The sequence below is a fragment of the Trichoderma harzianum genome (assembly GCF_003025095.1).
Source record: "Trichoderma harzianum CBS 226.95 unplaced genomic scaffold M431scaffold_2, whole genome shotgun sequence".
In the NCBI taxonomy this organism is placed as follows: Eukaryota; Fungi; Ascomycota; class Sordariomycetes; order Hypocreales; family Hypocreaceae; genus Trichoderma; species Trichoderma harzianum.
This window is the reverse complement of record NW_020209250.1, coordinates 1,356,020-1,369,189: the sequence shown is the minus strand read 5'-3', so window position 1 is coordinate 1,369,189 and position 13,170 is coordinate 1,356,020. Positions and strand designations below refer to the sequence as shown.

The following is a 13,170-nucleotide window of genomic DNA, read 5'->3' as shown; positions in this document are numbered from 1 at the left end:
GATGCATACCTAATACCTGTATTGGGGGCGAATAGCATTTGATGCTTAGGCTTGGGGAATCTAATGGCGACGATACTACTGGTAGATTGAACCAAACATGGGCATCAATCCATCACGTTGTAATCACTGTTGTCTATGAACTAGATTGGAAAATTATTCATCAGGATATGCCTCAACGGAATATAGAAGCTCTGTACTTATATCCCATATTCCATCAAGTTGCTCTGACATGCTGTCTTCCAACTGAGTATTGGGCTATGTAAAAGGTGGGCAGCCAATACCAGCATCTATGACTTGCTTCCTGATAGACAACCCCGAGTTCACAAATGTTTAATGTTTATGAAATCAGTGAGAGTTTGATGCTAAATCCAATTCAGATCAACCGGATGTGCTTGTTCATACAATATCGAGCATCATTAATACAGATGCCGTGCACTGTAGCATTCTGTACGGAGTCACACCCACATTTGGTGCTACCCACATCAATCCTTCTGACTGCATAAACTCTGTTAGAGAAGGGCTGCCACATCAATTCCTACCTAAGATGATAGATGAAATGGGATCAATGAGCTGTGAATGTGATTTTTGACCTCTTATAACTTCAATGACTTTATACTAAAGGTAGAATGCAACTATTCTATGAGAAGGTATCTAGATTTTAGAATGGAAAGGTGCATTGTCTTAATGCAGCTAGCGGCACTGGACATCCATCCATTGGTGTCTCTGCGCCCTGTGCAGCAGCAATGCGCCCTATTCTAACCTTAATGTCTAGACTGCCACTCGCAGCAGCATTCACTCATACAAATGGATGTTTGATGTTCGGCTTGCAGTATGACTCAAAATAATACAAAGGCCACGTGCATTGCGCACGCCATGAATGGCGAAAAGTTTCCTCTATATAGACCCGCAACTTCATAAAGACTTGGCCACCTGTATTTTCTCTCTATAATTTTTTTCTTCTCTATTCAAAGACGGTGTGTCACCAGCTGCAAAGCCTACTATACACAATAAATGCCCATACCGCATATATAGTCTTCGCCCCACCAAACAAGAACACCAAACCGCCTCTCGTCATCCACGGGAAAGGAAGCAATCATGGGAACCCCTTTCGTCAGCCTTCTCGAGCCTAGCAAGCTCGATGGCTTCCAGCTTGGCGTTCCTCGAGACACGCTTCCCTCAACAATCCCTCGGACGTTCCTCGATGCCATGGAGGTTCGCGAGGAAGTCTTCGTGAAGGAACAAGGCGTTCCACAGGAAAATGAGTTCGATGTCGATGATGCACGATCTTGCCATTGGGTCATTTACGTCAGCGTCAACAAGACAGAGGTGCCCGAGATTCGGAATGAGGAAGGAAACGTCGTGCGGCCACGCAAGAGTTCTACTCGAAGCACTCCTGTGGGAACTGTTCGCATGGTTCCCTTCCCACATGATCCTCATCCAAAGCCCGGTGGAGATTACTGGAACGGAGTTTTGAAAGGCGAAGAGGATGATGCCAGCAACCACGATGGCCCGTCATCCCGGCCGTTTGTTCAAGATCGGCCGACGACATTTCATGACGGCAAGGAACCATACATCAAGCTGGGAAGATTGGCAGTTGTAAAGGACTATCGAGGCTACCGCTTTGCAGGCCAGCTTGTCAAGAGTGCACTCGACTGGATCAAGGCCAACCCGTCCTTCTTTGACCCCAGTATCAGAGAGCTGGGGCTTGAGCAGTTAGGAGCGTCGACAGAGGCCCAGGCGCCGCAATGGGGAGGTCTCGTTTGCGTCCACGCACAGGAGCAAGTTGCCAAGGCATGGGCGAAATGGGGGTTTGAAATTGACGAGGGCATGGGGAGGTGGTATGAAGAAGGCATTCCCCACGTTGGAATGTTTCTGCGTCTAGACATTGGCCAAAAGGATATCCAGATCTGAGCACCACGGCCAGCAACCGAATGGTGGAGGGGAACAAGTAGAATCGCACATGGTCTTCATCAAGAACATCACCTATGGCATTGAGACAGAGAGTATAGTTCAAGATTAAAAGAAGCCTGGCACGTAACGAAGTAATAACTTTTTTTTTTTCCTTATTTGACGCTCCATGTTGCACTTTTGTTTTGGTCTCTCTCTTATAATCACAAATAAGAAAAATATGGTAAATTAGAGACACAAAAGGCATGATTCATAACAGCCCCTTTTTGAGCCCAGCTTTTTATTCAGACTCTAGGAGCCACCTGAGATAAATCCATGTCCGCGTTCCCAGACCCGAACGCAAAATGCAATTCTGAAAAATGCCTGATCCGCGCCAAAAGCCACACTCCATCCAGCCAGGTAACCAACCGCACAACCTTTATCGGTTGCTCTTGGCGACACGCTCCAACTCGTCCTTCTTCTTGATAGCGTATGAGTTGCTGCTGCCCTTGGCGGCGTTGATCAGCTCCTCAGCCAAGCACTCAGCAATGGACTTGACGTTGCGGAAAGCAGCCTCGCGGGCACCGGTGGTGAGCAGGGCAATGGCCTGGTTGACTCTCCTCAGGGGGGAGACATCGACGGCCTGACGACGGACGGTACCGGCAGAGCCAATTCGGGTAGAGTCTTCACGGGGACCGCAGTTGACAATGGCGTCAACGGCAACCTGGATGGGGTTCTGGTCGGTCATGAGGTGAATCTGAAGTGAGGAATTGGTGTTAGCAAGAATTTTGAATTGTCTTTCGTCTGCCTTTGGCAAAGACGTATTCCTCCTATCTCTCTCTCTCAGGGTCGCGTCCAAATACGTACGATCTCGAAGGCGTGAGCGACGATGCGGACAGCCATCAGCTTCTTGCCGTTGTTGCGGCCGTGCATCATGAGCGAGTTGGTCAACCGCTCAATGATAGGGCAGTTGGCCTTGCGGAATCGCTTGACGGCATATCGGCCAGCAGAGTGGGTGACGTAGACGGGGTTTCGCAGGGAAATGTAGTCGCTATTTGATCAATCCATCAGCACAAGAGAACTTCCTCCAATGTTTGGCGAAAAAAAATTCAATCTTCTCCAATCTCGCGATTTCGAACGTACGTCAGAGAGATGTCGCGGACCTCGACATCGTAGTCCCACTTGTTGAACAGCTTGACGTTGCCAACCTCCTTGACAATATCCTTGGGGAGGGCGTCGGTAACGACAGAGTTCTCGATCTCGATTTCACCACCGTCAGACATCTTGGGCTATTTGCAGTCGAAAATTCCGGTGCTGGGCGGGACTGCGGTTAGTATTGCGGATTGTCGAGATGTGATTTTTTCAAGAGGTTAAAGGTGGGCTTGGTCGGCGTGGAAGGGAAATTTTGGTGGTGTGTGCATCGGGCGAATCAGATGGCGCGAAAAGTTAGGTACGTACCCTGCACCCACGTTCGGTTAGGGCTCGGCTGCCCTGGTGAATTCGGAAGTGGGCAAACCGTTGAAGCGGGAGGGCTACTCTAAGTCGTCGCCAAAAATTCCAATTCCTCCACCACTCCTCCGTCGACAAGCCAAGCACATCACAGACAAAATGGTATGCCACCATCACCGCCGCCGCCGACCATGATGAAATGGGTGTCGCTATGCAGATGCTGATCTTTTAAAATTCACAGGCGCCTGCAGCTGGAGCAAAGAAGCAAAAGAAGAAGTGGTCCAAGGGCAAGGTCAAGGACAAGGCCCAGCACGCCGTCCTGCTCGACAAGACCATCTCCGAGAAGCTCTACAAGGATGTCCAGTCTTACCGCCTCGTCACCGTCGCCGTCCTGGTCGACCGAATGAAGATCAACGGCTCCCTCGCCCGCCAGTGCATCCGCGACCTCGAGGAGAAGGGCATGATCAAGCCGGTCATCACTCATAGCAAGATGAAGATCTACAGTACGACTCACCAATCCGTTCCCCTTGTGCGCGCTTTGAAAGATGACAAGAGACACTGACAAATTGCGCAGCCCGTGCCATCGGCGAGTAAATTTACCACCATGTTTGAAAGTTAAAGCATTGAGATTTGGCGCCTGGTTGGTCTGAAAGGAAGAAAATGGGACCATGAGTGAAGAGGATGATACGAGGTATATAAAGCCTTAGTTGGGACGCTTTTCATGCTCGGTGTAGCATTTCATGGGAACCGGAAACGCTTTAGCAAATGGCAACGGAATGAAGAACTTCAAAAAATGACCAAAACGACGCGAATCCCTCCTTGACCTTTGTGTGACGCACATGTCCGTTCTGCGAATAATTGTGATGAGATTATGGGATGGACTCATGCTTTGTTGCCGCAATATTAGTATCGCATTGGCGGGCTTATGCTATCTCTCTTTTTTTTATGACATGCGTAATCGCGATGTTGATGTTGCGCCATGCCATGCAGCATACGCCATCGGTTCAACTGCTACTACTGCATTTAGATCAACATCAATTCTGAATGTGCGGCCTATCCACTCTAGCCCCTAGCTTTCTGTCATCGTCTTACTCCCGAGGTATTACCTACCAACGTCCATACAGAGAGGACCATGTTCCTTCATTATTACTCTCATGTTGCAAATAACCAAAACCTTGCTCGCGAGAAGATTTTGGTGGCATAGGATTGACCCATGCATCTATAGCTATTCTCGCCAACTCCCTCAGAATGTTGTGATATTCCCAGAGTGTGTGGCGTTGGACAGTGGCCCAATCAGATCAAACCAGATTGTGATAATGCCGAGCAGGTCATCAGCCACGGTCCTTAGCCCTTCTCCGCCCTCCTGTTCTTAGGTATCAAGGCATCCATATTTGCCTTCCAATGTTTGGTGAGATGCAACCAATGGAAACTGTGAAGATGGCGATGGCGGGTATCGTGCAAGTGAACCGGGGCAAAGCCATATTATATACTACGGTGTGTTGTCTATCTCACCGATTATTACAAGTTGAGATTTTCTATTCGTCGCAGCATTCATGAAGAGTCGGAGTTCTGCAAGTCCTCGACCAATCAACGCTTTGTGAGTGAAAACATTTCGCGCTTGAGGCGACACTGCTATCAAGGTCCACAACCTGAGGCAGAATAATGCCAGGCCGCTCGGGAAAGGGGACACTTGACTTGTAATACGCGGCTACTGTACGTCTGCTGGAGAACGAATGTGGAATTCAGGCACGAGTCTCATGGAACAGGGGAGATATGCGGCTGTGTTTCTTTTTCTTTTTCTCCAGGTTTTCTTTTTCCCTTCCTGTTCTTGTCTTATTTTCCTCTTAGTGCGACAGGTACAGCACAGCCTTTACCCCTAACAGCGATAGACCCGATTAGAGTTTTTAGGAGAGATAGATTTCTTCGCCCGTGCTCCTGATACGAGTCTTGAGGCAAATACTGGCCGGCTCTGAACCAAGACCGACAGTGTCCACCTGTAACATTGTAAGGCTGGAGACCTCGGCCTCCCTTGCACCGGTGGAGCCGGAGTAGGCGGGATGGCTTCTCACGGCCGGTCAGATCGGCGGCAACGGTGTGGCAATGCCTGGGCGAGATGGACAATGCGACTTCGGGATGGTTGCACTCCTTATCGTTCGCTGTATGTGCATTCCCACGGAAGCCGGGGTGTCCGCTAAGCCTCAAGCTGTTCTCGCTCCAACAGTGTTTGGGATCTGGAGTCATGACAGTAAGGGGCTGACCTCAAGTCCCGTGAACTAGACATTGGTGCCATATGATGGCTGCAAGGCCCCAAGACTACGCGGCTAAATGACGAGCTATATTTGTCGTCTCTCAGCTGCCAGCTGGACTTGCATGTTACGGAGCACGCTTCACTGATAGGCCTCCATATGTATCTTCCATGCACAAATCTGGGGGGCCATGGCTGAAGCGGTGACGAGCTGTGTGGACATGAAGAGCGCAAAGTGCGTGTCCAACATTCTTCTATACGGAGTACTTTGTTCTCTGGGTGTCTCGGAGACGCCAGGAATAGGCAGGTTGGGAATTTCGCACTGGCGGGTGGCCTCGGCGGGAGCAAGATCGGGGCGGACCGGGTGCAAGTTGTTGTTTGCACCCAGGGTGACATCAAGGCGTTGTGGCCGTGGGTGGTACAGCACAGTGCAGAGCCCAAACAAAGTGCAAGGCAAAAAAAAAAAAAAAAAAAAACGAAAAAACCTGGCGCGCATCTCCTGGCGCCTGAAGGTCGCTGCTCCGGCGCCTTTAGGCCGCTGGCACGGCCCTTAAAAGGCGCTCTGCCTGAGGCTGCCACGCGCTGTAGCGCTCTGTTGCCGTGGAAGGCAAAGCAGCGCGGCCCAAGCCTGCAGCGCTAGTGCGGCCGGAAAGAGTCGCTCTGAAAAAGTGTCCCCTTCGAGACCCGCCGCAATTTTTTTTTCCCTCCCCCCCCAAAGCCATTCGCCCGTCGGTGCAGAATTTATTTCGCTCGACTCCCCCCGTTGTCCTCCTCTTCCTCCTTTCATCTCCATCTCCCCTCAATCCTTTCTTTTTTCCCGGGAAAGCGTTTGCACATCGGTCAAAATGTCTGAGAAGCCTCAAAAGGTCCTGGGCATGCCGGTAAGTTGATTCTGCCTGCCTTATCTGCCCGCCTCGTCCCCCTCCATTGGGTACGCCACGGGAGGATTCCGAAACGACTCCGAGAGATATTTTGCCAGTATCATCAATTGAACCGTCTAGATGACATTGAGATGCTGTGTAATGATGTCTGCCAGGGCCTCGCTCTCAGTCGTGAAGAATCTTCATCGTGCGCCTAGATGAGAAATTTTTTTGCATCGCGTTTGCACATGTGAAACCTGACCGCTAACAATGTTTCTCTCAGCCCTTCATGGCGGACTTCCTCAGTAAGTCACTATTCGATGCTTATGCGGGATAAGCATAACACATAGACGGCGGCTCGCGTCAAATATCAAGAACTCAAACTAACAAACTTCAATAGTGGGTGGTGTCTCCGCCGCTGTCTCCAAGACTGCTGCCGCCCCCATTGAGCGTGTCAAGCTCCTCATCCAGAACCAGGTTTGTCTCCCCTCGGGGATCTACAACTGTGAAAACTCTTTTCTAATTAGGACAACAGGATGAGATGATCAAGAACGGCCGTCTCGACCGCCGCTACGCCGGTATTGGTGACTGCTTCAAGCGTACCGCCGCCGACGAGGGTGTCATGTCCCTGTGGCGTGGTAACACTGCCAACGTTATCCGATACTTCCCTACCCAGGCCCTGAACTTTGCTTTCCGTGACAAGTTCAAGAAGATGTTCGGTTTCAAGAAGGAGCGTGATGGCTACGGCATGTGGATGCTCGGTAACCTGGCCTCCGGTGGTGTAAGTTTTTCTTCTTTACCTTGCGGTAATAACCCCTCATCTTCACATGCTTGATACTGATACTCTACCAGGCTGCTGGTGCCACTTCTATGCTTTTCGTCTACTCCCTGGATTATGCCCGTACCCGTCTTGCCAACGATGCCAAGTCCGCCAAGAAGGGTGGTGAGCGCCAGTTCAACGGTCTTGTTGACGTCTACCGCAAGACCCTCGCCTCTGACGGTATTGCCGGTCTGTACCGTGGTTTCATGCCCTCCGTCGCTGGTATCATCGTCTACCGTGGTCTCTACTTCGGCATGTACGACTCCATCAAGCCTGTTCTCCTGGTCGGTTCCCTCGCCAACAACTTCCTTGCCTCTTTCGCTCTCGGTTGGTGCGTCACCACTGGTGCCGGTATCGCTGCTTACCCTCTTGACACTATCCGACGACGAATGATGATGACTTCTGGTGAGGCCGTCAAGTACAAGAACTCCTTCGATGCCGCCCGCCAGATCATTGCCAAGAACGGTGTCAAGTCTCTCTTCAACGGTGCTGGTGCCAACATTCTCCGTGGTGTTGCCGGTGCTGGTGTCCTGTCCATCTACGATCAGCTCCAGATCCTTCTCTTCGGAAAGGCCTTCTCCGGTGGCTCTGGTTAAATTGCTTTTTCTACGTTCTGTATAGACATTCTCCGGGCGTCTCAACGCGGAGATGGGGTTAATTGGCCAGGTGGGTGTAATGCGGCGTCCACTGGTTGATCAAAAAGGAGACCGGAATGGAAGGTATTGAGGGAAGTTGGGCCAGATATCCCGACCTGTGTAACAGTTGCTATTTGCGGGTTAGACTGGCATGGGCACGGCGTATTAGTCGTTTTGGCTCTTGCCGTGCTTTCTAGGTCGCTGTAATTATACACCAATGCAAGTTCCCTTGATTTAGAGATTTAAACAACAACGCTCTGATTTGATACTCCAAGTGCAATCTGTACCGTGCCTCAAAATTGCATTTTTTTCCTTCGCGATTGTTCTCAGCCTTGCGGTTGTCGTGTGCGTTGCTGACTAAGAAAACGTATCGCGCTTGCGATTGGGAAGGCAGCAAGCCCAAGCTCCAAGTACCTGCCTATAAACCACCTACATGTATTGCGTATCATCGTGAACATTTCAACACAGCGCGCAATTTACTTCAGTCACTGCTGTCCAAACATAGCCCTTGTCTAGCTGTGTATACAGACGCCGGAGAGCAATCGAACTGATCGCAAAAGGCTCCAATGCCACCTAAACAATCTTCCACCGGAGCTGGTCGCGGCCGGCCAGCCAAGGCAACCAAAGCTCAACCGCCTGCTCGCGATGCCTCGGAGTCTAGTAACCCGTTCGAGTCTTCAGATGACCAGGCCCCAGCGGCGAACCAAACAATAAACATAGGGGAAGAGCAAGCAGAGCCAGAAAAGTCAATCCCTAAAGCCCTATTGACCCGGATTCTCCACGAGTATTTCGCCAAGGAGGCTACGAGATTGTCGAGGGATGCCAACACGGCGGTGGGCAAGTACGTTGATATCTTCGTTCGAGAGGCGATCGCAAGAACAGCTGTCGAGAAGCCAGGCGGGTTTCTAGAGGTAAGATTACTGGTAGCATGGAATTCGTGTTGTCTTTTCCTGAGTTGCTCAGATGATGTTAACGGTTTCCTCGTAAAGGTCGAAGACCTGGAAAAGGTCACACCTCAGCTGCTGTTGGATCTTTAGGGGCCACAGGACTTTAATATGTCACGTCCAGCTGCCATTACTTGTATCTGGCCCGTGAGGGACTAACCATTTGCTACAACATCGTCCGGTTGATCTGGTTGGGAGATGATGCGCGTCCCGGGCCCCTGCTTTCGGCCATCCCATGAGCTATCGAAAGCCTTCGCGGGTGTGTAGATTCGCCATTATCTCCTCACAGTGACACAAATCTCAACTGAAGAATGTCTCCGCAACAGTTTCATATTGCACGGAAGGCCAAAACAACGCCGGCCGGATGCCTCCAGCTCCCCTCGAGAACCACGCGAGAGACGGCGTGCATGAAACGCATTGTTTCCGATGCGATGCTAGATTCACAATGCAAAATCATCCATGACCATGGTGGGAAAGGGATGAAAGTTTATTGGTCAGATTTACTATTACACCTGGCTGAGAGTGTCTGCGATTTATTTCGAGGAATTTGGTTGTACAAAGAGCTGCTTCTCATCTTTTCCTTGATGATCATTGAGAAAAACTCATCGCCAACTAGAAGTTTAATCGATCCGTCTCTGACACGGATTTTCTACGCATAAAAGAGCAATCGACACGAAATAGCATCATTTAAATCTACCGGACCCTTATCTTTTGCATTATTCATCTTGGTGCTGATAAATTTCACGGCGACGTTCCGACTCGAAGCGAGAAAACAATTGCCGCCTTTGGCCTTGGTCGTTTCTCAGAAGGCGGATCATGACTTGTCCGTTATTGCGGCTCAGGGCGTGCGCATGGCTGTCGGTTACTAGAGCGTTTCACTAACGTATTAATAGTCCGGCATTCTGCAAATATACGACAGGGGGGCTTGTGGCGTCTACGACTCTGCGTCTGCCCAATTGACAACGGCACTTTGACGCCATTGAGCCTTCAAAATCCCAGGCACGTTGTCAAAAAAGAACTGCCTGGACGCAATTGGAAACATCAAGCCCATCAGGACTAAATTTGCGTCGAGGCCATGCGGTCACTGCGTTTGCCTGCGCTGAAACCGACCACGTCTCGCGTGTGTCGGAGACGCTCGACTTGAAGCAGCTTCAACATCAGACCCCGGCCCCGGCCCCTCAAAATTAGGTGTGGCGCGGCCTGCCTGCAACAATGCAATTCCGGCTTCAGCATCGCCCGGCGCCCATGACGGTTAGTCAGTGTGAGAGACAGGTCCCGGTCGAGGCACCAGGGTCGAAATGTTTCTTCAGCATGGCAAGGAGAACTGCTGTCCGTGCTAGCGGCAGGCCAAGCAAGGTTAGCAGCTTGACTTCGTCTGTCATGACCCTTGCCATTGGGAGAGATGCGTGGTGTACAGCATCTGGGGCACCGCGTTTCGAATACCCGATTGAGCTGAGTCTACCATGTTTCTGGACCTGGGAGAGTCGAGACCAGCGTCTATGGCCAAACCAGTCTCATACACGCTATGAGCGGCCTCAACTCGAGCTACGCCCCGTTGTTTGAGGAAATGTGATAGGCGCCTCCTAGACGACTGCGTTCCCCGTAAACGATGCCCCCCTCAAGCAAGGTGCAAGGACGCTAATGGGGACGTTGAGAGTGACATGAATGGAGATTAAAAGCCATCATGTTTCCGTTGTTTCTTCAACTTCTGTCAACCATCGTTCTACTGTTTGTCCGTGGGGTTTCTTTTGTATCCTTACTTTTCTTCTCTTCTCTTCTATCCAGTTACATTTACATTCCAAAGGCTAGTCCTTTGCTGGTTCTATCGTTTTCATTCACATTCTCTTACCTATTCAAGACTTAATCTTGCTTCTTTTTTCCTCTTCCTCTCTTTTTCAAGGTTTTATTTTGGGAAGTCTGGTACTCTCTCTCTTTAGGCCGGCCTATTCTTCAGAAAAAAACAAACCAAAGCTCAAAAACCTTTATTCAAGATGCAATTCACTACCCTCCTCGTTGCGGCCTTTGCTGCCATTGCCCAAGGTACGTCGAGTTACTCCGGGTTTTGCCATTGTTTAAGCTGATGTGTTAACGCATTTGTCCTTTAGCCGTCGATGTCCAGGTCGTCTCAGTTGGCCAGAACCCCATGGCTGGTATGGCCGGTCAGCCTGCTCTCAAGTACTACCCCGACAACATCAAGGCTGCTGTCGGATCCATGGTTCAGTTCCAGTTCTGGGCTGGCAACCACACTGTCACCCAGTCCGACTTTGACCACCCCTGCACTCCCATCTCCCAGGTCAACAGCTCCGTTACTGGCATCTGGTCCAGCTTCATGCCAGTTGCTGCCGGCGCCTCCAAGAAGGAGATCCCCGTCTTCACCGTCATGATCAACGACACCAAGCCCATCTGGATTTTCTGCAGCCAGGCCAAGCACTGCTCCAGCGGAATGTCCATGGTTATCAATGAGAAGTGAGTGTCCAGGATGCCGATGACAATAAATCAAGCGCAATACTAACATTGTTCAACTTGTAGCACCTCTGCCAACTCTACCCGTTCTCTTACCAACTACAGAACCGCTGCTTCTACTGCTCAGGGTGGCTCTGGTTCCGGCTCTGGTGCCCCTGCCGGCTCTCCTCCCAGCTACGGTAGCCCCAGCCCCAGCTCTGGCTCTGGATCAGGTAGCGATGCTAGCGCTCCTCCTGCTGCTGCTCCTACCGATGCTGGCTCTGCTCCTGCCGCTCCCCCTGCTTCTGCTCCTACCGATGTCGTTGCTCCTCCTCCTTCCGTCACAACCGGTGCCTCTTCACCCTCTGGCACTGGTGTTCTTCCCGGTGGCGCCACAGACACTGGCATCCCCAAGAGCGCTGCCTCATCTGTCGGCGTTTCCAGCAGCCTGCTGCTGGCTCTGGCTGCTGCCTTTGCTTTGCTATAAACGGAGTGACGTGACGACATGAACGTGGTGTTGATCGGGTAAAAAAAGGACGACGATCTGTAATATCATATTTTGGGGGGTTTTATTCATATATGCATCTTCCTTGCAAGCAAGGGTTTTTCTATTTTCTTTTTTCTGAAGCGGGATGGAAGTAATCTGTTCCCTTAGGTTTTTATGAAAGGGGAAAGGACAGCAAGAGTCCTGGGTTAGAGCACATGCTAGGGACCATGTGTGTAAATGTATCTGGATACCTTATTTAAAATGAAGGAGTTGTTTTCTAATCATAATTTGTTCATATGATGCCTTGTGACGTGTGATGAATTGTTCTTGATTCTGCTAAAGAAACTGCACTGGCAATTGCCTTGTTCAAGCAGGCAAAGTGAGTATCTAGACGTAGACGAGGATGAATCTTTTGGAGTCATTGATCATATGCATGCTGTTCTCTCCCCCCTCTCTTTCATATACATCTACTTCTCTTCCTTGGAATGTCTTGGCTTTCTTTTCGACCTGCCCTGCTGAGCCGGCGCACAAAGCTCCCTCCTGGGCTGCTTCTCCAGCCAATTCTTCTCCCGCTTGACGTAGCCCACCTTGTGGTACTTTTTACTGTTTCCAAAAAAGTTGACCCAGTGCTTCAGCGCATCATGCACCTGACGCTGTGCCCTAATCAGCTCCATCTCCTTCATCTCCTTCATCTCGGCCGTGGTCCACTGGGCGTCCGTCTCAGGATCGTCCAGCGGCAGGAACATGTCCTCTACGCCTCGCATGTCGGGCGTGCGATCCTCGGCAAAGCACCCTGTGACAAAGGCTCGGGCGGCATCGCAGCCTGCAAAGTAGTTGTAGGAGCCTCCGGGGCCGTAGATGTGGCGCCCGAGGGAGACGTCGAAGATGGTGCCGTTGATGGCGACGTAGACGGGCTTGGAAGGGTCTTTGCCGTCGTAGGCGGCGAGCTGCTCGGGGGTCAGGTAGATGGGACCTTGCTGTCGGATGGTTAGCAATTCATCTTTTTTCGGCTTCTTTGTTTGCTTGTCAGGCGGGGATGAACGAACCCATTGGGCTTTCCACCAATCTACCCTCAGGTAGTTGGGCTTGTTCCTCATGCCCCAGAAGAAGCTCTCGCCATTGCTGATCCAGTAGCTGAGCGCACACGAAGCCACGAACAGGAAGCTAATGACGCGCAAGACATCCAGCCACGGGGAGTAGGCATCTTCATCCTCGACCTTTGACTTGCTCGACTTTTTCTTTGCTGGGCTGGTAGCCTCTGCAGCGTCCGGCTGTTTCCGCTGGCGCAGTTCCGAGTCCGCCATGGCTGCTGAGCTGTGAGTCTCGTTGATGAAGCTCTTTTATGGCAGCGATTGGATTTTGGAGAATGGGATTGAAATTGACAAGGTCAAGTTCAAATCG

General features: G+C 50.9%; 7 protein-coding genes and 1 pseudogene across 8 annotated transcripts; 5 read left to right on the top strand and 3 right to left on the bottom strand.

Annotated features, from left to right (window-relative positions):
- Nucleotides 1-1,095: 1,095 nt before the first annotated feature.
- M431DRAFT_478088 (hypothetical protein) lies at nucleotides 1,096-1,911 on the top strand (the record flags this gene model as incomplete). The annotated part of the gene is made up of 1 exon (XM_024915637.1): nucleotides 1,096-1,911. The coding sequence occupies one exon, from the start codon at nucleotides 1,096-1,098 to the stop codon at nucleotides 1,909-1,911; it is 816 nt and encodes a 271-aa protein (XP_024778623.1).
- A 415-nt stretch (nucleotides 1,912-2,326) lies between these two features.
- M431DRAFT_75914 (hypothetical protein) lies at nucleotides 2,327-3,170 on the bottom strand (the record flags this gene model as incomplete). The annotated part of the gene is made up of 3 exons (XM_024922401.1): nucleotides 2,327-2,644; nucleotides 2,755-2,938; nucleotides 3,031-3,170. The coding sequence occupies 3 exons, from the start codon at nucleotides 3,168-3,170 to the stop codon at nucleotides 2,327-2,329; spliced, it is 642 nt and encodes a 213-aa protein (XP_024778622.1).
- Nucleotides 3,171-3,437: 267 nt separating this feature from the next.
- M431DRAFT_503901 (hypothetical protein) lies at nucleotides 3,438-4,360 on the top strand. The gene is made up of 3 exons (XM_024918378.1): nucleotides 3,438-3,498; nucleotides 3,578-3,839; nucleotides 3,911-4,360. Exons 1-3 carry the CDS (start codon nucleotides 3,496-3,498, stop codon nucleotides 3,928-3,930), a joined length of 285 nt encoding a protein of 94 aa, XP_024778621.1. The 5' UTR covers nucleotides 3,438-3,495; the 3' UTR covers nucleotides 3,931-4,360.
- Nucleotides 4,361-5,128: 768 nt separating this feature from the next.
- On the bottom strand, nucleotides 5,129-6,077 carry M431DRAFT_544145 (annotated as a pseudogene; the record flags this gene model as incomplete). The annotated part of the gene is made up of 1 exon: nucleotides 5,129-6,077. A coding segment is annotated over one exon (550 nt), but the record flags the coding sequence as incomplete, so codon positions are not given.
- A 365-nt stretch (nucleotides 6,078-6,442) lies between these two features.
- Nucleotides 6,443-8,058, top strand: M431DRAFT_503899 (hypothetical protein). Its single transcript, XM_024918377.1, has 5 exons — nucleotides 6,443-6,462; nucleotides 6,725-6,746; nucleotides 6,842-6,918; nucleotides 6,977-7,222; nucleotides 7,294-8,058. Exons 2-5 carry the CDS (start codon nucleotides 6,731-6,733, stop codon nucleotides 7,855-7,857), a joined length of 903 nt encoding a protein of 300 aa, XP_024778620.1. The 5' UTR covers nucleotides 6,443-6,462; nucleotides 6,725-6,730; the 3' UTR covers nucleotides 7,858-8,058.
- A 404-nt stretch (nucleotides 8,059-8,462) lies between these two features.
- On the top strand, nucleotides 8,463-8,933 carry M431DRAFT_74835 (hypothetical protein; the record flags this gene model as incomplete). Its single annotated transcript, XM_024922273.1, has 2 exons — nucleotides 8,463-8,807; nucleotides 8,886-8,933. The coding sequence occupies 2 exons, from the start codon at nucleotides 8,463-8,465 to the stop codon at nucleotides 8,931-8,933; spliced, it is 393 nt and encodes a 130-aa protein (XP_024778619.1).
- A 2,050-nt stretch (nucleotides 8,934-10,983) lies between these two features.
- Nucleotides 10,984-11,769, top strand: M431DRAFT_74072 (hypothetical protein; the record flags this gene model as incomplete). Its single annotated transcript, XM_024922188.1, has 2 exons — nucleotides 10,984-11,306; nucleotides 11,370-11,769. The coding sequence occupies 2 exons, from the start codon at nucleotides 10,984-10,986 to the stop codon at nucleotides 11,767-11,769; spliced, it is 723 nt and encodes a 240-aa protein (XP_024778618.1).
- Nucleotides 11,770-12,236: 467 nt separating this feature from the next.
- M431DRAFT_75704 (hypothetical protein) lies at nucleotides 12,237-13,073 on the bottom strand (the record flags this gene model as incomplete). The annotated part of the gene is made up of 2 exons (XM_024922378.1): nucleotides 12,237-12,746; nucleotides 12,816-13,073. The coding sequence occupies 2 exons, from the start codon at nucleotides 13,071-13,073 to the stop codon at nucleotides 12,237-12,239; spliced, it is 768 nt and encodes a 255-aa protein (XP_024778617.1).
- Nucleotides 13,074-13,170: the final 97 nt, after the last annotated feature.

What these genes read in the sequence shown, in the direction of transcription:
- M431DRAFT_503901 (XM_024918378.1), top strand. An exon ending in TAGCAAGATGAAGATCTACA is followed by an intron (nt 3,840 to 3,910) that starts GTACGACTCACC and finishes CAAATTGCGCAG; the next exon opens with CCCGTGCCATCGGCGAGTAA.
- M431DRAFT_503899 (XM_024918377.1), top strand. An exon ending in AGCTCCTCATCCAGAACCAG is followed by an intron (nt 6,919 to 6,976) that starts GTTTGTCTCCCC and finishes TTAGGACAACAG; the next exon opens with GATGAGATGATCAAGAACGG. An exon ending in GTAACCTGGCCTCCGGTGGT is followed by an intron (nt 7,223 to 7,293) that starts GTAAGTTTTTCT and finishes ATACTCTACCAG; the next exon opens with GCTGCTGGTGCCACTTCTAT.